General features: G+C 41.1%; 1 protein-coding gene across 1 annotated transcript in view; it reads right to left on the reverse strand.

Moving 5' to 3' along the window:
* Positions 1 to 22308, reverse strand: part of kremen1 (kringle containing transmembrane protein 1) — a 70987-nt gene extending 48679 nt beyond the window's left edge. The window contains exon 1 of the mRNA XM_080499016.1: positions 22037 to 22308. Within this exon, the coding sequence (XP_080355142.1) occupies positions 22037 to 22115 (79 nt within the window). The 5' untranslated portion in view covers positions 22116 to 22308. The remainder of the gene's footprint in view (positions 1 to 22036) is intronic.
* Positions 22309 to 24963: the final 2655 nt, after the last annotated feature.

The following is a 24963-nucleotide window of genomic DNA, read 5'->3' on the forward strand; positions in this document are numbered from 1 at the left end:
GAAGCTGGGCGCACTCAAAATAGCTAAGACCAACCAAAAAGCAAAAGTGATCCAGAAAAACTTAACTACCTAAACTACTGTTATCTCGAGGTCGGCATAGCGTATATCAACATGTGTTTAAAGCTTTCAAGCAGTAATGGTGGTTGGAAGCCAACAGTGATGGTTTACATTTTTCTGCTGCAGCTCCTTCTTTTTTAGTTTTTCACGCTGGGGCTTCAGCCATCAGTGGCATGCACGAGAATTCAAAGGAAGGCCACAAAAACGGGATATTTTCTGCAGACAAGAGGCCATCCTGGCCATGGTAAGTGTTATTGTAAGTTGTTTAAATACTTGCAAATCGTAGTGCACATCCAAATTATTTGAATTCACAAGATCAGTACACAGACACCTAAGGAGCTTTTGAGGGTAAACAGCCTTATTCATCGACCCAGGAGGTCAGTAAGGCCCCGTTTTCAAGTGAAAACAGCACACTTCCGTAGTGATTTGGGTGTCTGTGTAGATGACAACTGTGCTCAGAGCCGCTGAAAATGCCACTTTTTGAAAATGCTCCATATCAATCTCTGCTGCTACTGCACGTGTGCACCACAGCCATAGTAAATTGTTCACACAAGCACAATAGATGGACAAAAAAACAACAACAATGGCGGCCTCCAGAGTGTGCATAACTCCCAGTCCATATTCTCCTGTGACTTGGTAGTTTTATAGTTGACCGTCATCTGCAATAGCAATCCTATTGAAATATCTGTTTGCTCACCATTGTTAATGTTTATAGAGTATTGTTCTCAGTGCTCACACTGTATGCATGTGTGGTTTCATTAAACAAAAGACCAACGGTGCCAACTCATGGCACAGCATACTAACACATCGTTCTCATAGTTTCTGCTGTTTTTGTGTTAAAGGACATAGTTTTCAAAACGTTGCCGTGAAAACGTGAAACTTTGCTGAAATGAAAATTTTTTAAACTATGTGTTTTCACTTGAAACATTGTTGTGAAAACAGAGGTTAAGATTAATCTCAAACCCATCTTTCTGCCACAAGGCAACCACGAAGTTGTGGTGCCAAGTTTATTGTAACCCTAAAATGTATTGGGGATTACTAAAATAAATTAGCTTGACAATAATATAGTTGTCGAGTAAATGTTTCAGAGACTAAGTTTGTATAACTTAAAATGGCATTTTACCATTGCAAAAAAAATATAGCTTTATCCCAAAGAGGTGTTTGAATTTTTTAAAAATTACTTACAATTTTTACTGTAGAGGCACTCATTAATGTCAGTGTAGTAAGAACAGAGGCCGGGCCCAGGCCAAACCAGGCCAGATGTAAAGGGTTACAGAGTTCTTGTCTCGGTTGGGGGCAGGGGGCAGCTGCGCTATAGCACAAGTCTGGCACCCCTCCCAAAATACCCCTTTTCCACATCAAACCAATATCAGAAGATCGAAAGAAGACTCCATTACTTTTACTATGCAGATTTCACAGGCAGTTACACATTGAGTGAACTTCTTTTAATGAAGTTGGATGCTGTTCAGGGGAAGTTACTGATTTTCCCATGGGGAGGTATGTCAAGGGGCAGTTAATGGACCACACCTCACTTCTTCCTTGCTTCTTGGATCACTCTTTTCCTTTAACAGTTTTTTTTTTAAACACCCTCATGAGAGAGGGTCAATGAAAGTGCATAGAAAAGAAGCATGGGTGCCTCCAGAATGATGAGAACAGATGCTTCTGACTAGTAAAATCAGCAGACAATGACGTTTCAACAGTGTTTTACAATCCTCCTTTACATTTCGTGCTTTTGTCAAGGGCTGTAACCCCAGATAACCAGGCCATTAACCAAGACCTAATTCAGTCCCAAATTAACCTCCATCACCACCATTCTTCCTGAAAAAAAAAGAAAAGAAAAGAAAACCTTTGCTGCGCCCCCCCACCCCCCGCCAAGTTCACGACCACAGTGGCCACAGACCAACAGGATTCCTTACCAAAGTTGCCGGTAGCACCTATAAAAGACGGCCCCATCTCGATTTTTGAGCGGTCCCTATTATTTAGCTCCATAATGGAAAGACTCTAATCTACTGGAGCCAGCAGCGGGTTGAAGGAGCTGCCAAAGTCGCCTCTGTTTGAAGTGGCTTGCTGCAAGAATGAAGAGCAGAAAATATTTGTGTTGTTGCAACAAGCTGCTCACTGACTCTGAAATTAGGCCTCTAGTGATATTCCTTTAAAAAACACACACATATATATATATATATATATATATATAGGTCCCGGTAAAACAACATCCTGAATCAGATAAAACATTTGTAGGATTTCTTACAGTGGCTGAAATGGTTTCTCACAAAACATATCACAGATGGGCAAGGTTAGTTTTGGCGCTACGAAGGGACAAAGATTGAATGAGGTGGGTAGATTTGGAGTTTCACTTGGCAGACGTTCAGGAAGTGACTGATGGGCTGCAGACACTGACAATGACGTAAAGGACATTCAGAGACTTGCTGAAACCCTCAGGGAGAGAGAAAAAAAAAAGCTGCAGACAAAATGTTGACATCAGGGACCCTTCAGTCAGGCTGACAAGAGGCTGGATGGGGTGTTTGGTTCATTTACTTCACTCTGGCATCTCTCTACTGTTTCCTAGAGTCAGAGTCGACATGTGCCAGAAAATATGAAGCCACATTTCACAACAATAACAGATTATCTTTCATGTTGGCCTCCATCACAAACCACTTGATTACACCCTGCACCATACAACAAAATATGGAAATAAATAAGCATTTTAGCATTTCTAGTAGTCTAAAACTGAACTTGTTGGGTCCTGTTACTTCATTTATTTCAGTAAAGAAAATACACTTAGTGATTTAGGTGTTTGAGCAGGTTTATAAGCATAAAGATCGAAAACATGACATGAAATATTCCATGTATTGACCCCAACCTGGGGTCAATGAATGGAAGACCATTTCAACAAACACATAGGAGGAGACTTTCCTTGCTCTGAAGATGTCAAAATAAAATTTGCACAGCATTGCCTTTCAGTCTGAGTTATGATTTAATAACAGAGGGTCAGAAGCCATTATTAGAAGTAATCTGGAGACTTTATGGGGAAAATGGTGGGAACAATTAGCATGTGACTTCTGCATGATAGGTTGAGGTGGTACAAGTTTGATTTCACTTGTTTTTTTGTGTCTCACGCGGCATTATTTCTTTCTCCTGCAGCAGCCATTAAAACTGCATGAACGTGGTTAAATATACCAATTATGTGATGATTTATTATTTAGTGACTTCTTGTGACTTTTATAGCAGTTAAAATGTGACAGACGTGCACAGAGATAATTCACTGCTGCTCTTCTGACTCCATACATTTGAAACTCCAACCACAATAATCTAATATGCATTACTGTCAAAGGTGTTTCTAAGAAAATATCCAACAACAGAGGTTTAGCATGACCCTTATTCACGCCGATAAAAAAACTATGTGGACCAGCGCAGAAGTATAAACTTTTCTGCATTGTTCACCTCAGGTACAATCAATAGGGAACTGCCCTGGAAGATAAGAGAGCCAGTTAAGGATTAAGACAATTAATATGTACTAGTCTGCCTTTACAGACTACTTTCTATATGTCTGTATTTGTACAAATATAACTCATAATGAGCAATAATATGAGGTATAGTAATATTCAGGCTCAGGGAAAACTTTTCCCGAAGGGTGAAACACATTAAAAAGTCAAATGTTAGTCCAATTTTACAAACTAATATTGTATTCAAAAAATGTCCAGGCATGAAGGTGATCTTGCTCAACAAAGCAGAAAAATGTTGAAAATTCAGAAAACGGTCCAAAACCCCACTGACTTTTTTTTTCTTTTTTTATTAAATCAACCAGGGTCAATGGTGACACTAACTCCAAGGCTGGCTGAGGAAATTACGTCATCTCTGCGGCACTCCATAAGAAGACAGGGGTTAAACAAACAGACGGGGAATTCTCCTGTATACTCAACACATGCCGCCGACGTTGCTCTAAACCAACTCTGACACCAGAGTAAACAAGACTTTTGCAGCCGGCAGAGAGCAGGGACAATCAGTGAAAGTATAGGGAGGCAGCAGTGATAAAGAAAGAAGCAGAGAGTGTTCAGTTTAGAGCTATCCAAGGTGCACAATTAGGCCGTCTGGGATCGATCCGTCTTAAATTAAACCAAACTTCAAATTAGAGCGGAGAATTGAGACTGCAAGGAGAGACTGTGACAGCCGGAGCGATGGCAATGGAGGCAAAGTTGAGCAGAAGGAGAAGAGAGAGTAACACTGAGAAAGCAAATTCAAAGTGAGTCAGGGTGGGACAAAAGACAGTTTTTATGATACCACAGATTGTTAACCCAGGCTCTAATTTTCCGCTTCTTGTATGAAGCACCACTGAAACTAACCCTTGGTTTTTTTCCACATGTCAAAGACAGGGCCCACGCTCATAAAATTAACAGCAAACACGGACTCCTGCGTTTGAAGGTAAAACAAACAAAAAAAATCTCATTCAAGAAAATCTCTACTGTTGTGGTTAACTGGTACAAACAAGAGACGTTCCGCTTGAGGGAGTAAAAATATGCTCTGCTATTGCATATCTCCTGTGAACGGACACATCATCATATGGGTCCATTGTCTGCAGCGGGCTTTGAACACCGAAGGATCTACGGCTTGTGATATAAGTCATGATGGCTCACTGTTGCTAATGGCCTCCTGGCATGGGGGCGTTTGCACGGCTGACTTTCTTCTTTTTTGTTTTCAACTTACACTGTCTGATGCCCCCGATGAACATATGCAGTGACAAAACATGCATTAATCCACACCCCTACCCACATCATTCCAGCTCTTAGGTTCTTTCTCTCTGTCTGTCTCACTCTCTCTCTCTCTCTCTCTCTCCAAGAGAAGAATGAAAGGGAGCAATTTTTATCAGCAGAGTGGCCGCAGTATTTTAAGAGGGATCCGATGTGGAGGGAAGGAAGCACACGCACACGCACACACGCAGCACGTACACACACACACACACACACACACACACACACACACACACACACACACACACACACACACACACACACACACACACACACACTCACACACTCACACACACACACACACACACACACACACACACACACACACACACACACAGGCTGCTTTGTTCCCTCAGTGGTAAGGCCAGTGCCATTGTGGTGATGCCGTTTGCACCCACTCATCGCCGCTCTGCAGATATCGCCCACTGTGGGTGTACATGTGTATGTGTTAAAAGTTTGTTTGTTTCAGTGTTCATGCCTGTCAACTATCTAAATACGCTCCGCACAATGAAGTCATTTTCAGTAGCAAGCAATCAGTTAGTGGTATCATTGTGGCTGATACGGCTTTGACTCCCCTCATGTTTGGATTCCCAGCAGCTGGTTGCAGTAGCCTCTCGTTGTTCATTTATTTACTTAGTTTTTTCATCTTAACCATAGTTCTGCAGCAAGTCAAAGGTATGTAAGCTTGAAGATATGCCGCTTCCTTGTATTCCTGTTTACTGGTGGCTAGCCCAGATCAGAATAGAATTTATCATTGTTCGAGAAAATAATCATAAAATATTGGTCAGCTCTAGCTGGCAGAGTATATTAAATGAAACTGAAAATGTTTTAAAAATAATACTAATAATAAGTAGTAATTTAAAGCTGATTCAATACATTCCCTGATGTTATAAAGTTGTACAATAAGATGTGGTGAGCAAATGCTAATTGGTTAATAGACAACAACGCACCACTTCATGCCGACCTTAGTTTGTTCACAGAATTTCTCAAATGTAAGAAAATACATATTGTTATTATGTTTTATATTATAGCTTGATTATCATGTATTTTAATAGCAGTTTAGTTTAAGATTCAAACGTCTGACATCCCCATCAACATAGAGGAACGATCAGAGGTTACACAAATCCTGAAGAAGTTCTGTACGTGGTGGGAATATATATGCTGGACAAAATGCTAAAAGCTGCCCCTCACAGACTAGCTGCTGCATCATCCATCCTGCTGGTGGATGAACACTGGACAACAAAGTAGATTATTTAGGACTCTGGAGAAGGACTGCTAAATCGTAGTGTTGTGTTGGTGCACTTGGAGAGCAGCCCAGCGCTAAACAACTGGGACGATGAGATCCTCCTTACAAGGGCCGAGCAGAAAAAACGCGCATGTTTGGTTGTAATTTTTTGAAGTCTGATTTATACTTTGCCTGGTCCAGAGTGACATTTGTTCTTTCCTTACTGGCTTGCAGAGCTCAATATCTCACTTGCATACACACCGAGGTGCACAGAGGAAATGTTTAATGAAGAGAAGGACTCTGGTTGCGTGACATTAACACCATAATTCGGATATAATATTACACATTTACACCCTTTGCCCTCTGAGTTGAGCCACTTTAAGCTAAGATGAAAGCCACAGAGGACCTGGACGAAAGGTGAACCCTGCAGGAATAAGAGTAGCGCGACCGCTGAAGCACACCTGTTTTCGATCGTCCTGTTTGTGCTCAGGTTAGCTGGCATCCGAGGAATGTAAATTATATGTGGTTTGGTTTGAATCGAAGTTCTGTCAGGGTTGTTGTAGCGGCCCGTGTGCAGCCATTACAGACACCTCCTCCACCCCCGTGCACACTCTCAGAGGTCCTGCATGATTACAGGGTCCAGGGAAGATGAGGTCTGAGTAGGATAAATAAAGGGCTCAGGTTTAGGGGAGGGAGCGAGGTGACCTGCACTGTTAATGCGAAAACCAAACAACACACACACACACACACACACACACACACACACACACACACACACACACACACACACACACACACACACACACACACACACACACACACACACACACACACACACACACACACACACACACACACACACACACACACACACACACACACACACACACACACACACACCATTATTAAAACAGACCAGTGTGACTCATCTTCTTTGAGAGTAATCATGACACCAGTGCAGCGAAGCCTCGAAGGCAGCAGCAAAGAGTTAAAGGACATGTTTATTCAAGCCCTCTCATCAGGGTTCGGACTATGAATAGGACGTCAGCTAAAAGCACATGCTACAATATTTCCCTTTTGAGTTTCCTGTCAGCATATAGATGTTGAAAGTCCTTTGTTGTCTTTGTGACTCCTTTTTGGACAGAACGCTCATTTCTTGCTGCTCTTGGAATAGCGTTTCATGTTCCGCTCCAATGTTTTGATTAGTTGACGAGTTACTTCCTGCAGTGGAGGTTTTTCCTCTGCCAGCAGTAATATGTGACACCAAAGTTTTATACGGTTGAATGGTTAAATCCGTAGCAGCTGATAATTGAGGTTGTTTTCATCACTGATACTGTGGTTTTATTATCATATTTATTGCATTATGGTCAATATAATAACAGATGGTTACGTGAGGAGCATGGTGTCATTTTCTGCTATAAAAAATTGCTTTCTTCGGTTTTCAGTTTTCAGGTCTCCCTACATCTACACAATATTGATAGCAGCTAGATAGAAGCTTTATCTGACTTCTGGTCAAACGAGTCTATACCTGATCTCAGTTGATTATGGGTGAAGGTTGATTATGGGTGTGCAGAGTCTGGACAAAATGTTAGTACATTTCTGAGCCACCAATTGACCTTAAATATAATTTTTTGGGCTGTTTGAAAAAGACTGGAGAAATCCTACACCCAGAAAGAACATGCAAACTCTAAACTGAAGGTGTCCCCAAGCAAATGTTTGGTATTGTTGAACCCATGAACAAAGCCAAAAGCATTTTTAATTAACATTGATACTGATATAAACAACTTTGATTAATACTATCGCTTCAAGTTCATGTGACCTTGATATCTGACACAAGAATTTGAAGGATTTCTCAATTGGCTTTTGATTACTAATCAATAAAACAAAATAAATTAAATGAAGCTAAGGACCCATTTAAACGACAACATTTTCAAGTGAGAAATGGAAAAGTGTTGTGCTTTAGGCTTCCATTTACACAACAACAGTGCTTGGAGCCACTGAAAACACCACTTTTTAATAACAGCTTCCAAGGTAGAACGTCTGTCCATGGGCCAAAGTTTTTTTTGACTCTTCTAATATGGATTCTAGCCACATCAGCAGATTAAAACATAACTGGTTATTTATCTATTTGAAGTTGTTGAATGCATTTCTCTTTTATTTTGAAATTTCGTTGACAAAAAAAAAACTAGCATATTCTGGAAGCTTCTTATAAATTGTTGTTTTTGTTACTCTTGTTGTTTTGAATAGTGACTTCAAACAACAATAATCAATTAAGTTTAGCATTTTAGCAGTAATATTCTCCGATCAAGGCGTTACTGAGTATCTTTCAGCACTCTTGTGAACACAATAACATGACCACACTTCAGACTCACTGAACACAAGGAAACCTCAGGAGCCGTTCACCATGTTTCCACTGACCCAAAACAAACCCTTGCTGCTGACTTCGTCTGCACGCCTGTGTTTGGAAAACTGTTGCCAACATTTGTTGGATCAATTCAGAGTGTTCCTGTGCAGTACTCGTACCCACACTCAATCATTAAAAGTTTAAACAGAGAACCCATTATTGTTTCATTCTTACTTACCTAATTAATACTTTATATTAATTCATGCACAATGTTTCCCAGAGTTAAATTAAGCACACACACACACACACACACACACACACACACACACACACACACACACACACACACACACACACACACACACACACACACACACACACACACACACACACACACACACACACACTAAAAAGCTCCTGGAAAGCATGTCTTCTGATATCATAGATGTGTTGGCTTGATCAATGATGTAAAAAAGAAACCAGTTTAGTCATATATTAGTTAGTTTATTCTCTAATCTTACCACCAATGCATCATTTGGGTTTGGGCACCATGACCTCTGAGGGACTTGTTTCGGAAATTAGGTTTAAGTTGATCAAGACCCTGAATGAGGCTTTAAGCCAATGCATTACGATTAAATGTGATTAAAGAAGACCAAATACTGGGTTATAACAACTGTGTTTGGCGAATTAGATAAAACTGTGGAGGGGAGTTTGCTCGAGGGAGACCAACACTGAGAAACACAGTCATAATGTATACTGAACACTGAGCTTGAGCAACTTTTACGTCTTCCTTCTAGTGGCAGATTAACAGACTCCATGTGTGGAGCACAAACATGCACCCATCTGCATCCAATGAATCTCCAGCATGCTCGTTTAGAGAGAGTGGTAAACACATCAGAAAAAAGGTCCCAGCGCATTTGTTTTGTCTATCTTTGTAAACTATAGATGGAGGCATTGGTTTGTTCCCTCCACATTCTTTGGCATGTTTGGATTTTTTTACACTTTAAATCCGTGTACAAATCTCTGCTGGACTACACACCAGTGAAGATACTAAAACCTTAATCTCCTGCTATGCTGACTCACTTGCTGTATGCTGATGACTTGAGAACGATCAACGATCACCATCGCCAAAGCACACATTCAATTGGATTTGCGCATGGACTTCTAACATGTTTAATTCTTTCTCTGTTCATTACAGTGCCTGAGTGACCAGGTCAGAGCTCTAATGGCACACATTTATCCTCTATAACAATCCCAAAAGGTTTTCGGATAAACCACAATTGAGCGCGCTTCCAAGGACACAATAACAACGGCACAATAGGCTGCCACAGAGGGGACCACAGCGCTCAACATCAGACCCCTTTTAAAACAGCCACGTCTCCAGTTCCTGATCTTGACTGTGAAAGAGATCCCTTTTCAATGTGGTTTGTGTTGCTCTGGGAAGAGCAGCAGTACTGGGAACCAGATGGCTCTGGTAAAAGACAGGGGGACATCCCACCAGCCTCCCTGAGAAGGGGATCCATTACGAAGGACGTATTGAGGGGCAGTAGATTCTGTTTCATGGCTTCGGCCGAGTGTGACAACCCCTTGTTTGGCGTGGGGTCACGGGTTGGTGCCACGTAGACTGCCACAGACCCGGCCCATTTTATGTTCACCTCTGAGAGCTGTATTCACCTTTTGATGCAGGACAGACAACTAAATCAGGGCCTCTTGGCGACTTGGGTTACATCCCTTTTGACTTCGAGCCGCTCTCACAGGGCCTCATGTTGCAATGGGATCTGACCAGTTCCATGGTTTGTGAGACAATGGCTGTTTGTGAAAAACGGCTGACTGAGATGATCCTCTGCACTTGTAAAGTGAAGTTCATGAACTATTTAAGCTCCGTTAACCATTACCATAGCATTGCAGCTTGACTTTAATGGAGGTTTATTCTCTGATTTTTTTTTTTTTTTAAAGACTTTACTCAAACACAAGGCCCTATATTCAAAATCTAAATTGCATGGCCTAAAGGCCATAGTAAAAGGATATTTGAGCATTTCCAATTACACATTTATTATTTTAATAGAGTGCAAAGAACAGTAGATGGCCCAAATGGGTGTATTTAAGCCCGAGTGAATCATTTTGGGCACACCATCAAAATTAATCTATTAGCAAAAATGACCTCTAAGTCCTTTCAGAAACAAAGTGTGCTCACTCAAAGCTGTGCTCACTCGAATCTGTCAGATACTAAAATAAAGAGTTCTAAAGAGTAAACAGATTTCCTTTTGTGCAGAAACAGAAAAGCAGCTGTGGAGCTTGTGGACAGAGCAAAACAAATGTACCCCGGCAGTAGGTCACTTGTCATCAGTGTTTAGCCACCAGTACAAAAGTGCACAACTGTCTTGTTTAGATCCTACTGTTTTCTGATGCTGCACATGTTGGAAAAACAGAAAAGATGCCAAAATAGTCAATTGTGTAATTGCATCCCATTGCTTCATAATTTCATCTTATTTCATCTTACACCTTATACAAGTGTGAGACGAGTTCTATCACATTTGCCATTGAAACAGCCTGAGAACTGGACGCCAAAAAATTTAAACTGCACTAGTTTTATACGAGCAAAGAAACTTGTGTGGCACCATCTTGTGCTAGCGGCAGACCAAGCACATGTTCTCCGACCTCTGTTCCATGCCATTTGATCCACAGCACATTTTCCGTGTCACGGCTTCTTAGCACTGTCCACTGCTGGCCTTGTTCCTTTGTTTTCCTGCCCACTTAGCGACGTCTGCTTCCTTCGCTTGTCTGAATGTTTGCTCTCTCCACTTAGCCATGTCCATTTACTTGGCCTTGTCAAGGCGATGCCGTCTGTAGGCGTTTCCTGCGAGCAGGAAAGGCGACAATTTGCCTCTTCGGCCACAAACTTCTGATGCTGGACACACACCAGGCCCCCGAGGCTCAGCAGTGAAATTACTCCTCATTTATTTAAAGTGGTTGCCATTACTCTACCACAGAGGAGCACAGACCTCAGTGGCCATAGCCCAACCATAATTCAAGTATAAAAAGAACTAAAGTTCGCCGGACAGGTCATGTCTCACACAGTAGCAATTCGATATCCTCCTGTTGTGTTCTTGGTTTCGCTTCTCAAAACTCCGAGCGGCATGCGACACCACAAAAATATATGGTTGCTTTGAAACTCAAGTCTGCGGAGAACTTTGCAAAAACACCCAACCGATTGCTGGCGAGATGTTCGGAACATGTTACACGTCCAAATCAAAGAAAGAATAACAGCTAATTTACCTTAATCATACAATGTCAAAGGCTTTATTAATAGTATGTTCAAAAAGAGAATTACAGACACAAGAATCTAAGATGGTTTTGAATCAGTACCAAAACAAATTAAAGCAAAGGGGCTTTTTTTTTCTCTGTCTTGAGAAGAGGAGACAATACATCTGAGCTCAGTTCGGGAAAAACAAAGCTCCACTTCCTTTTTATCAGTCAAAATTGATTACGTTCTCCTCACATCATTATAGAAACCCAGCTTTAAGGCAGAAAGTTATATTTTGTGTAATGTTTTCACGCATCAGCTACTTCTTCTCAGAGGCCAAAAATATCCCCCATAAAAATTCAATTTCCCAAGAATTTAATTGAGTTTTGATAATCGAAACAATTGTTTGTTTGAGAGTTAATAGAATTTAGAGAAGAACATAAGGCACTGTGGTATTTCATCACTGTTCTCTGAGTATTTGATTTACCCTCTCACCCTGGAGTGCGTTCCGGCTGAGGAGCTCTGACTGCTGCAAAGAGCGCCGGCAAAAGCTGAGAGAATGTCATTTGGCATCGACTGGAGTGGGTCTCCTCATGCATACGCAAATGTCAAGGTACACGAAGGGGCCAGGGATTTCAGCTCATGTATGATAGCATTGAAATAGGAAGAGTGATATTTGCAAGAGAGAACGAAGAAAAAGGAAACTTGGAAAAGAATCTGGCGAGCTAGAGAGGAGGTGAAAGACTAAGCGAGCTAATTACGTGACTTTACCCAATGCAAACACGTCATAGTCATTCAGAAAAACCCTCCAACTGACCCATGAGCAACAAAACCTCACAAACCAGTCCTTGGACCACATGACTGCAGTCTCCCACCCAAACATTGTTTATCTCTTTCAAGCCTGACAGTTGTGTACAGCCTGCAGCAGCTTGACAGCTTAATTTCACGTTGTCTCGCAGGACCGCCTCCGTAGATCAGGGACCAGAGTGACACACTCAACCTGGCAACAGCCCTCGGTTTGGGGATGCTCTGTGTGTTACATGACGATTGCATCTGTCATGCCTCAATAACCTCCAAAACAGGGGTGCATTGGGGATGGGGGTCCACGTGCACCAACCATCAGAGCGGCGGGGATGCTTTGCATCTCCCGATTCCCCAACCACCAGACCAGGTGATGATTTGCACAAGGTGAAAGAAAAATGAAAGAGTGGCACTCAGGGGGAGTATGAAAAAAGAGAAATGTTGAGAGAGCAGAGAGCGACGCGGAGAGAGATACTTCGATCAAACGAACGTGAGCCTTTGAACACGACAGGACGAGAATCGCAGTGGCACGATAATAAGCATGATTGTGTTTATAATAACTAGGTGTGTTTCTCCGTTTTAGTGGCTGGTGGTTTCATGGGCGGTCCAGCCCCCCCTGGCATGACAGAACAAGGGCGGTGCCCACGGCTTGACCTCTGTGGGGCACCACCCAGAGGTCAACAGGAAGCACATGGGCAGCTGTCTTACACACAAGCACACATTTCTGACCTAACTGTTTTTCTTCTCTTCTGTTCCCAACCATAAGCCAGATTCAACTAAGTTTTTAGCCAAGTAAATAAGGAAATTCTTCTAAACCTTTGGCCTGTCTTCACAAGTCAAGACTTGCTGCGTATCGTGAATGTGGGGTTATGAAGAAAAAAAAAAAAATACAGCTCCATTTTCATCCGTTTCAGACTTTCTAGTCAAGCTCCATCCCATTTCATCTGACATCATATACTGCGACGCTCTCCATTTTTCATTTACCGAAACATGAACATTGGTGCATTAACTGGTGTAACTTTCTAATAACCACAGTGTATTTATTCTGCACCAACTCTTCAGACAACATCCTCTGTGAGCTCCCAAGAACGCCCTCATCAAAAACTCACTTTCTATGATAGTTCTGCTCCCAGGAAGCCTCTGCTGACATTTAATAGTGAGTGCTTGTAATTTGACAGCAGCTTCATTATTTTGTTGGCTGGAGTTGATCACATATCGCATATTCTGACATGTAAATCTCGTCCACACACAAACAGCAGTTTGAAGTATTAACTTTCTCATGAAAAGAGTCCTTTCAGCTCGCTACATGACATGATAATGTTTGATAGAAAACTTAAAGTACTTAAAATTTCTGCTACAATATCACTTTTTCAGTGAGGCGAGCCCAAACTAACATTTCAACATTTAGCATCAGTCAAAGTCAATATGTGCAGCAAGGTTTTGTTGGTGCGTGTTGTTGTCTCACTAAACTTAACCTCTAAGAGCATTCCATTGAAGATTTATGAGGGCTCCATATGAGCTGCTCTGCGGGGCACTATGCACAGACACAACACAAAGGAGACAAACAATGCCAAAGTTTACTGTGAAGACGATCAACTTGTGCTGACGAGACCAGTGTGTAACCTACAGGACGTTACAAAGCTGTTGAGAGAGTGTGTTAAAGTTTTAAAGAGAGATTTGCCGGCTTGTCAGCTGATTCATTGCTCCAGTGAGTGAATGGCAAGAGAATATTCAGCAAAAACAACTGTGTGTCTCCCTCAGTATATTGTTCTCTCCAGTGATTGATACGGTCACTTTTGCATTTATCTTCAGTAAAAAGCAAGAAACTATATTGCTGGGGTCAGAGAAGGAGACTAAAAACTTCAACAGTTGCGTTTCCCCTTTATCCATTCATCTAAATAGTGATATGAAACAACATTGGCCAGCCAAATAAAGGGATAATAAATGGAACAAGAAACTCAAAAGTGGAAAAATGTCCAACATCTTGTAATATAAGATATTTTTCTCAGCAGCGTTTAATCTTTAATAGAGAAATGTTGCAATAACCCCCCCACCCCATCTCAAACATATGTCACTGCTGTTCAAAATGCTGGGAACATAGACGGATTGTGAATTGACTGGGGTTCCTTCATTGTTGTTTTTCTCACCACAAGGCAATCAATCATGTTACGGTAGGCAGCTACAGCCAAATCCATATTTATGGATTTCTCATATCAGGGCTGTGAACTATTTCAATCTCATGCAGTATCAAAAGATGGACAAAATGATGGAGAAAAAAGTATTTATGACAGCCGGCTGCAGCGGATTATGGATGCCACAACCTCCATGTTAACGAATGTGACATAAACCAATGAGAGTGCAACTTAAACAATGAGAAAAACTAAGATTTTCTTGACGACAACAGCTTAAACTCGTCGCAAGTGATCACACCAGTGTAAAGACGACAAGGTTATACCAGCAACCTCTGTAGTCTCACTTAGCACCATTTGTTAACAGCTGTATGTGAAAGATACATTTTGCAATAAATCTTTACTCCTTTCTCTGTAATTTACTCCTGATTTTTTTTTTTTTTTTTACAATTTCTTATTCAAGCTCACTCAAAGAACTGTGCATTTTATCAGGCTTTTAAATGGAATTGTACTCTGTATCACAATCACAGTCACACTGAGTACTCCTATTGGCTGCTGGACAGACTAAAGCGTGAGGAATTACTTGTCGTAATGGTGCAGCACATACACATTCTTACTGGCACACACGCATATGCAGAGTAACATTGCATCCATCTGCAGCAGCAGTTATTCTGAATGTGTGTCTGCTGCACAGAAGCTCACCAGGGAAGGAGAGGTTTCCATCTCCATCTCTGAACCGGAAAAGCAGAGGGGGACCGCAGCACCCACATCTGAAGCCCAGACCCTGTGCACCCACTTCCCATAATGCCCTCTGACATTCCCCAGATGGAGCACAGAGGATTTACCCGCACACCGACAAGCCTTCATGTTAAAGTCTTTAACAACCCGCTGTCCTCTCTTCAAACCAATGCTGCATCATGATCGCCACTGCCAACACAAGCTTGTGTTCCTCTCAGATGGCCGAAGACAGTCTGTTATTATCCTTCCGAGGCAGACAACACAGAGCCCATGTCCTTCACACACACATACATACACACACAAAGATTCCCCCTGTTTGAGGGGTTACAAAAGACGATGGGACTGAGTCATGAACTGCTTTGTATGGGCTGCGTTTACAAGTTGAGGGAGAATTAACTCAAGAGAGAGATACTGACTGGATGAATGAGGGACAGCTGAGTATTGGGGGCAGACAGAAAGACTTACGGTCAAACTTTTGTGTGTGTGTGTGTGTGTGTGTGTGTGTGTGTGTGTGTGTGTGTGTGTGTGTGGTGTTTAAATATACGAGAGGAGGATGTGAGACCTCCTGGTTTGACACTTGACATGGCCCCTTTAAAATCTTAAGTTTAGAGAGCCTGCAGATGGTTGCAGCTGCCACACAGCTGAACTTCATCTACACCCACACACACACACTCACACACACACACACACACACACACACACACACACACACACACACACACACACACACACACACACACACACACACACACACACACACACACACGCATAAGAAGATTACATGTGTTTTATTTGTTGCAGATTTCCTTTACTGGTTAGCAAAACTGAATGTGTTGTCGGATGCAGTTGCTGGAGAAGCTTTGATTTTTTAAGTATTATTATAATGAAATAATACATTTCCATTCTAGCCACAACTCCGTGACATCTTTAATCAAATTAAACGCTTTAGAACAGTAGGTTACAACCTAAGGTCGAGGGCCCCCTGGAGAGTGGGCCTCAGGGATCACAGAGGGCCCACGGCTTTACCTGATCTGAGGTTGTCGAGCAGCAAATTGCACATGTTAAGGAAAGCCATATAAAAATACTTTCTGTTACATAGGGCCCCTATGAAATGTTTCAAATAAATATTGTTTTTTTGCATTTTCATTTTAATAAGGTTTCGCATTTACACAGTAATAATTGAAAGCGATGTCCATTTAGACACAACAACGTTAACAATGACGAGTACAGGACATTTGTATGGGCAGACATTGTTCTTGTTGTCCTTGCACATGTGCAGAAGAATTATTTACTACCGCCTAGGTGTGCATGCGCAGTAGCAGTGTTTCAGTTGTGTGATGAGAGATGGATATGGAGATGGAGATGGAGTCCATGCTTGTTCAAAAAGATGCGTTTTCAGTGGCACCGGGAAGTGTTGTCATGTAAATGGACATCCAAAACACAACGAATGTTTTCCATTTTCACTTGAAAACTTTGTTGTGTAATCAAGGCCAGATCTGGGGATTTGGGAAAGAAAGGAATGATACAATTGTAAGTTTGTGGGTAGAATTCACAACGATAAATCCTAACAGCAACAACGTGTTTAAATTTCTGGTCAGTCACAGCCTTCGTGTCACCACTTCCTCTAAGAGGCGCCACATGTTAGCGCTGTGGCCACAAGCATATTTGTTCAATTTGATCTTGAAAAACAATTATAATTATGCATCAAATCATGAGAAACTTACATTGTTCATAGCACTAACACCGCATTCTTGAACTACATTTTCAGCTATACAACAGGCGCAGACATATAGTTACTCAAAAATATGTCCATGAGCTGCATCCCTAAAAAGAGATGAAAAGCCCATAGACGCAGAAGTATAGCTGAAAATTCTGACAAGAACATCTTATTATTGGGTTCTATCCATCTCGCACAATCCCATGAAAGCACAGAAGCAATGCAACTATTGCCACAACCCAAAAAAACCCAAAAAACATTCCCAGTCTCTCTGTGAGCTTCTGTACGAAGTTTGTGCAAATTTGTAAACTAGAATGGCCTCACCTCCTGCGCTGCACAGCACTCCGCTCTGCCTGTGGTGAGTCTGACAGGGTCTGGGCCAACATCATGCTCTGCTGGACAACAATCAGACACGGACTGGAAGAGAAAGTCGCCTGCCAGATGCAACAGAGGGTTGCCTGTTTATTCAGCAGCTTATATGGAAGCCTGGCTACAAAGAGAAATCACAACACATGCTGTCACTCATCCAGCCATCGCTCTCATCTACCGCTGCTCTCGCTGCTTCAGGAGCCCGTGCTGAACGAAAGCAGGAAAAGCTTGAATGGCTCTTGTCCTGCAGCAAGTTACATTTGAAGAGTGACATCACAGCAACAGAAACATCGGTCTCTGAAAGTCTTCCCGGGACGGCCTCACAAGTCAATCCATGCATGTCTGGTAGAGTAGCGTCTTGGCAAAAGAGTGCAAATGAAAAGAAAACTCACAATTTAGCTGGTGGAGCGCAGCCTGACATTCACCTGATGGTGTTTTTGTTCCACCAAGACTTGTATCTGACAGCTCCGTCACATTTATGAAAAAACATTTTACAAAAATGTCACGGCACGCACTTTAAAGCTGTTTCACTTTGCGTGTGCAAGTGAAAGAAGTTAAATGATGTGCAGGTTTGAATAAGAGCAAAACTTTCCAATCAGCTCAACTTCTTATGATGAAATATGTAATTTCTGATACATTGTGAAGCTCAGAATAATATGGCCATATCAGCACCCGAGTGGTGTGACACAAATATTTTGATAGTGTTTTTGTAAATAAACTGCAGGTTTAAAGCATAAAAAGCAAAAGACTTCAGCGATGAATTTGCAAGTTGAGGGGAGCTCGTATTAATGAGGTCCTTTTGCATCACTCTGTGGTCATTTTGTATTTATCTTGAGTTTCATTCTTTACGTCACCGAAGTCAGTTTGCATATCTCCAATGTCATTTTGCATATGTCTGAGGTCATTGTCAATCACTCCAAGGTCACTTTAGTTCTCACTGATGTATTTTTGCTTTACTCTGCAGGAATTTTATATCAATGTATTATTATATATTTTCCTTTTTTTGTTACTTTGTATATCCCGGAGCTCATTTCATGTCTGTCGACAGTTATTCTGGATTTCTTTGCAGTGAAATTACATTTATTTGAACTTATTTCTTGTCTTATGGGAGCGATTTTGCATTGCTACAGGGATACTTTGCACCACTTTGCATTTCTGTGCAGCTATTGTGCATCTCTGTTGTTTTACGCGTGTTTGGGATAATTCTGTGTCTTTGTAGTATGTCCCCGTCTCTCTGAAGTCATTTAGCATCTTCCTGAGGTGGATCTGTGTCTCTTTGTGGCAGTTTTAAATGACCATTTGTCCATTAAGCATCTCTTTGTGGTCCTTTTGCCTCTCCACTCAACTGCTGGCTGTTGCTTTGTGTACTGATAAGATCCATATCAATCTTCTCATCAAACTGACAGCAAGACAGCAAATGCTCAGTAAAAGTCCTTCAGTCATTTAATGTCACCAAAGTAGGGACCTCTAAAAAACAATTCCGAGCAATGTCTGGATTTATTAACCGATCAGTGGGGCCAATTACAGACCAGGGGGGCATCAACTGCAAAATCTCCCCTGTTTGACTCCCTTGAGCTTGTTCAAGACACCAACACAATGAGCCACATCATTACCGGCTTACAAAGCCAGTCAATTACACCTCATCTTGACAGCTCTGACAGGGTTTAGCTTCTACTTGTGCATATTATTTTTAGGAAGGGATGAATCAGCTTAGAAAAGAAAAAAAAAAACGACCGGCCCCCTCCCCCATCAGACACAACCTCATGTGCTACATCATCAAACCTCAGAGCTCAGGTGGAAGAGAAATCAGGCACATTATGTATGAGAGTGTTTGGGTTAACTCACACTCTCATGCTCGGAGAACGAAGTGTGCTCACTGTGGCCCGTTCCCATATTACAGGTTGCATAAAGACACTTAACGTCCCTGCAAATACATCCTGAACATTGTCTCTATCCCTCAGATACATTTTTCACTCTTGTCTGTACATATTGCCGTACCTGTCTGTGCGCTTACAATCGAAGACTCGATTGTACCTCAGTGCCAGATGAGAAACACTGTTAATAGACATCTGCGTGATGCAATGCTGCAGTCCTCCAGGACAGCACCATCGCTGCTTTGGACACCGTAACAAAAGAAACAGCAGCTGGCTTTCTGGTGAACCTTAATAGGATGCCGTATGTCTGAGCTAAACGCTATAAAAGGAAAATTACGCTCTGCTGAAAAATTCCTAATCACACAGGCTGAGAGTTTTTCTGAAAAACATCACAGAGCTCTTCATCTTTCTTTTGGCAGTATTGTTCACATTCATAATATTACTCCAGAAGATGCAGGTCCATTAGTGACACTTCGGACAGAACACAATTATGTAGCATGCTCACAACATTGGCATCTGCTTCCCAGTGACCTGGCTACTTCATCATGTACAATAGTTTGTATTTCCATGTATATTTAGGCTTACTTAGGCTATAGTTAGGCTATAAGCAAGAGCCTAACTAAAATGGTCTAACTATATTTTTAATGTTTCAGTTTTTAACAAGATGAACATTATTTCAGTTCATACAGATATAATGACACAAAATGATTACTTCATCTAACAAACTTTAAGTTTTCATCCTTCATGCCTTCAATAAAGTTTCAATGGATTGCTCACGAACTTCAGCCTTCCTCAACTTCCTCAATTTTGTCTTTCAGGATCACTTTGAATAGAATTTACATGCATATCAATTTATTCAAAGCCGACTAGGCCATCTGAGTGTTTTCTCTCATGAGACACATTGTGTGAATATTGAAATAACAGAAATTAGTGAGGAGAGAAAAAAACCCATAAATTAATTCACAACATAGTTCAAAGTTGGCTAGAAATGGTTAATTTCACTGAGAATGGAGTCAATGTCAGATTCACAATGCAGTAGTGGTTAGCACTTTTGCCTCACAAGAATAATCCCCGTTTCGATTGCGAGCTCAGAGGCTTTCCTTGTGTGCGGTTTGCATCTCTCTGTGTGTGCATGTTGTTGTTGGGTTAATCTTTTCTTGTGGGTAAATTATGTTCCACACAGAGTCCAATGATATGGTTATTAGGTGAATTGCCTGAGTGTGTGGTATCCTCTCCCTCTCTACAACCTGTCCAGATTGGAGCCTGCATTCCCTTCATGTCTGCTACATTGATTGCAGTCCCCACAAGCACATCATATCGAAAAATAATGGATTGATGGATCAATGGAGGAGTAAATGTTATATAACAGACTTTAAAAAAAAAAAAAAAAAAAAAATTACATAAACAGTGCTTTAGTGGCTGTTATATTGTGAACCTTTAATCATACATTCATAAGGGTTTTACAGTGTGTTACATATTCAGTTTGACCTTTTATTCAGCCAAACATATTGAGGCTAAAGACCCATACAGAAAACAGCAGACAGAGGAAGAGAGCCGGAGCAATATGAGACTGCCTACATGTAGACACATTGGATTATTGTCATCCAGTACAGTAAATATGGCACAGCTGACTTAAACTGAACACAAACTGTGCCTTTTTTTTTTCTTCCTCAGTGTTATGAGGGGGAATACCATTGCTTTAAATACTTTGTTAATACATAGGTACACATGGGAGTACTTACGGACTAGCCCAGATGGCGGACCCTCTAATTTGAAATCCAAAGGGTATAATTAAGAGACAAAAAAATTAAAAAGGAAAGCACGAGGATTTGCTGCTTCGACATGAAACGCGGCACAAATTACAGCAAGGAGCAGCTCGGTCTGTGCGGTCATCATTATTAGATAGAATCATTAAAACGAAATATTCTCCGGGGAGGAAGCTTTTGAATGGGGATCCGACCGTGGCTTTGAAGTTCTGCAGTAAACCCCCGCGTATTAATGTGAAGTCAAATTAAATGGATGGTATTAGATGGCTGAACCGAGGGTTTCAAGTTAACTCCGGGAAGGGGATGCATGTTTTCAATGGTTTAATTAAAGCAACAATATCCAGCAATGCAACGCACGGACTGTTAATACAGCAATAGAAACGTCTGCCATCGATTTGGATGCCGCCGGTTTGCGCAGCGGCACAGGTAAACACAGGGATGGGTGCGCAGGATGAGTGCGTAAAAGTGCGTAAAAATGTCGTTTTGGGGCCAAAATCCGATGTTTTCTGACAAAACCTACACGTCGCCGTTACAGCAACTGTGAAAAGTGTTGGCATCATTCGCTCACATTTCATAGACCCCCAAATGAATTGTTATTGGACCCCTCTGGATTTACAGCTTGATCCGTCACTGTTTATATTCAACGTCTTCACACGACCCACTCTGCTTGTAATAAGTGTCTCCTTTCTTGAGGCGGTCTGATCATGTCAATTTCCCTCTGAGCTTTGGCTGCACTTTATACAAACCTCTCAATTAAATGTCTCGTGCATTTTGAGGAAACAATGCCGTAGTAGAATTTGGACCAGGGCGATGAATGAAGTTCCAGAGACTGCAAACTGTGGCACGTTTTTGGAATATATCAATAGATATCGAAAATCATTCTCATCCAATAATGACTGCGTTTTTTGTGTGCAAATTCTTTCTGTCCGGCGCGTAAAAGTGCAACTTTGGATACGCTTCCGAGAAAAACATTGTTAAGATCGGAAAATCATCTCGAGCGAAGTCGTGGAGGAAAAGTTTGACTTACCGGTGTCGAAGTGACTGAAAGCCGCGGAGGAGATCAAGCCAGCCAGCAGAATAGCGGAGGTGGCGGTCCAGGAATCCATGGTGCGAGTGAAAACAGTGTGATCCGGCTCTCAGGTGAAGCGCAGCCTGACGGACAGATGCGCGGACCCCGGCCCGGCGGAGCTGTGCCGGACTGACTTTACAAGAAGAAGAAAAAAACCAAAAAAAACCTGGAGTGCCTCGGCTCAGCGTCTCGCTCTCTGCAGGAGTGGCGCACTGATCGGCGTTAAAAAGTCCCTGAACTTCTTGGCAGGTCTTCCAGCGAGGAGCCACTACTACACTGACACCACCACGACGGGACCAGATAGTAGAAAACAGGGATCCTATTTCCAACCCATGTGACAGGAAATAGGGGCAACGGATTCAACCTGCAGCGCTGTGGAAGCAGCAGTGAGAGAGGAGGAGGAGGAGGAGGAGGAGGAGGAGAAGGAGGAGGAGGAGGAGGAGGAGGAGGGAGGAGAGAGAGGAGGGAAGCTGGTGCAATGGACAGCAGGTCCATAAAGTTGGAAAAAGTTAGAAAAATACATTTAAAAGGTGCAATATGTTTTTTCCTGATACCCTAAAAGTAACTTACAGAATTTACAGAAAAAATTACTTTCCATCAAGTTTTTTTGGTTTTAAATACTCAAGAAAATAATCCAGCTGTATGAAACATTTACCTTCAAAGACAAATAATAATAATAATTTGTGCGCAGACGCATATATGGGACTTGTCCTGTTAAAACAATGAACTAATTGATCATAACATTGCATTTTAGTAGATTTTGGATCGTTTAAATAGAATTAAAGTAACCAAACAGAATAAAGGGGCAAAACAAACCCAAAGGTGACGGGACTGCTGAAAGATTCTGATCAAATACCACAATACCTATTTGTTAACTTTAATTAATTGTCAAAAAAGATATTAATCTGTCAGACAAACCATGAAACAAATAAACAAACAAAAGTCTTGCACACAACTGTAAAAGCTAAACCATAAAACGCATGTAAATGTTTAAAAGTAAAATATACTCTTCAAAACTTCGAAGCAAAAATAATAGAATGCTGCTTTACCTCAAAAGTAATTATTACAAGTAAACTTGCTCTCAGTAAAAAAAAAAAAGACTGCTCAAACTCAAGTCAAGCGAATTGTGAGCAACTCACATTCAAATAATTACTTACTTTTTAAAGGTGTTTAAATGCAATATCTATACACAGTTTATGCACAAATGTAGATGATAAACAGGTATTTTCCAAGAATAAAGTAATTGACGATAAACATGTGGATGAAAATAGTGTATAAAACATTTCAATGTTCAAATGACTTATGTTTTTTTTTTTTTTTGGGGGGGGGGGGGGGGTTTAAGTTGATTTTCTGAAAATAGTGCTTCACAGAAAACTAGAGTGTAATATCTGATAGAAAAAAAAAAATCCTGGGTTGTGTGTAGATCAGTCCACTCACCTCATTGAGAAGGTCTCCAGTTTGAGTCTGGGTATGTCGAGGGCTTTTCTGTAGAGTTCCGTGCATTTTCTCCAGCACTGCTCTGGTTTCCTCCCACAGTCCAAACAATATACATTTGAGGCTAAATGTATAATCTAACTTTCCTGCAAATGAGTGTCCTATGATGGACTGGCAACCTGTCCAGTATATACCCTGTTGCAATCGCCTCGAGCATTATGGAAGATGGATGAATGAATGGAAAAATGTACGAGGGAAGTCATTTACCATCTAAAAGTCATACAACATACTTTGAAAGGGGAAAAAAGCTGTATTATTTTTAAAAAAAAAGTGGTCTCCATTCATCGATGTCACTGACATCACAGACTGGAAAGATGCTTAGTATTCTTTTGTATGTGTGGGTCAGTTGTTGCACCTGTGACCCCAAATTATCAGATGAAAAATCTTGTTGTATAGTTAATGTAAATATGATTTTAACAGAACAGCTTTTAGCTTTTTGGACTAATGAGAAAGTATTTTAGCAAAGGTCTTTGTAAAATAATTTTATTAAATGCAACTATCAAAGTGAGTTTTGAATTGTGAGATCAAAACGTTAAAATAACAACAACAATATAGTATCCAACAGAACATGAGAGAACAGTCACATTGTGATGTTGAAGGTTAACTTGTCAATGCCTCTCTTGTAATACCACTTTGTATCACAAGGTGGAGTAATGAGTTTTGGCCTTTTGTCTGTGCTGAAAACATGAGCAGACTGAAGAGTGAATAATATGAGTGCTGCAGCTGTTGACTTGAAAAATATTTTGCATGGGAACGTGGTTAGCACTTTAACCTCAGGATCCCCCGTTTGAATCCAGGGAGGTTTGCACGTCCTCCTTGTGTAGGTTTTCTCAAGGTACACCACAAATATGTATTTGAAGGTAACTGGTGACTGAAAGTGAGTTTGTGTGGCTGCCAACTGGATAAAGTCATCGAGAAGAAGGATCAATGGATGGGCGTGCAGAGTGAAGCTCTGTTAGCTCTCTAGATGTTGCATAATTAAAAAAAAAAAAAGGCTCTCATGTAAGGCCTACTACTCTTAATAGGTCTTCCTCTCCTAGGAGATCTGAACTAAAATGAAAGAAACATGTACATGATATCTTTCAGAAACATGTTGGTTTTGTGTCTGATCTGAACCTAATTAGAGATTCATAATGTTTTGAAACCCCATGGGCAGGCTTATACAACACTTGAGTTCACACAGGTCAAAAACATCTCAACAATACATGGTTTGTGCAGTTTTTAGGAAATTAGTTTTGTTTTTTTTGTTTTTTTTTATCATTATTATTATTATGGACCTGTAGCAACTCCAAGTAGGAATTTCTTATCGAAGATAGACACGACTCAATAAAACCTAGAGATATTTAGCTTCAATTGAAATTTATAGAAAATATAAAATGTTAATGCTACAA

Source organism: Blennius ocellaris (assembly GCF_963422515.1).
Source record: "Blennius ocellaris genome assembly, chromosome: 7".
Classification (NCBI taxonomy): Eukaryota; Metazoa; Chordata; class Actinopteri; order Blenniiformes; family Blenniidae; genus Blennius; species Blennius ocellaris.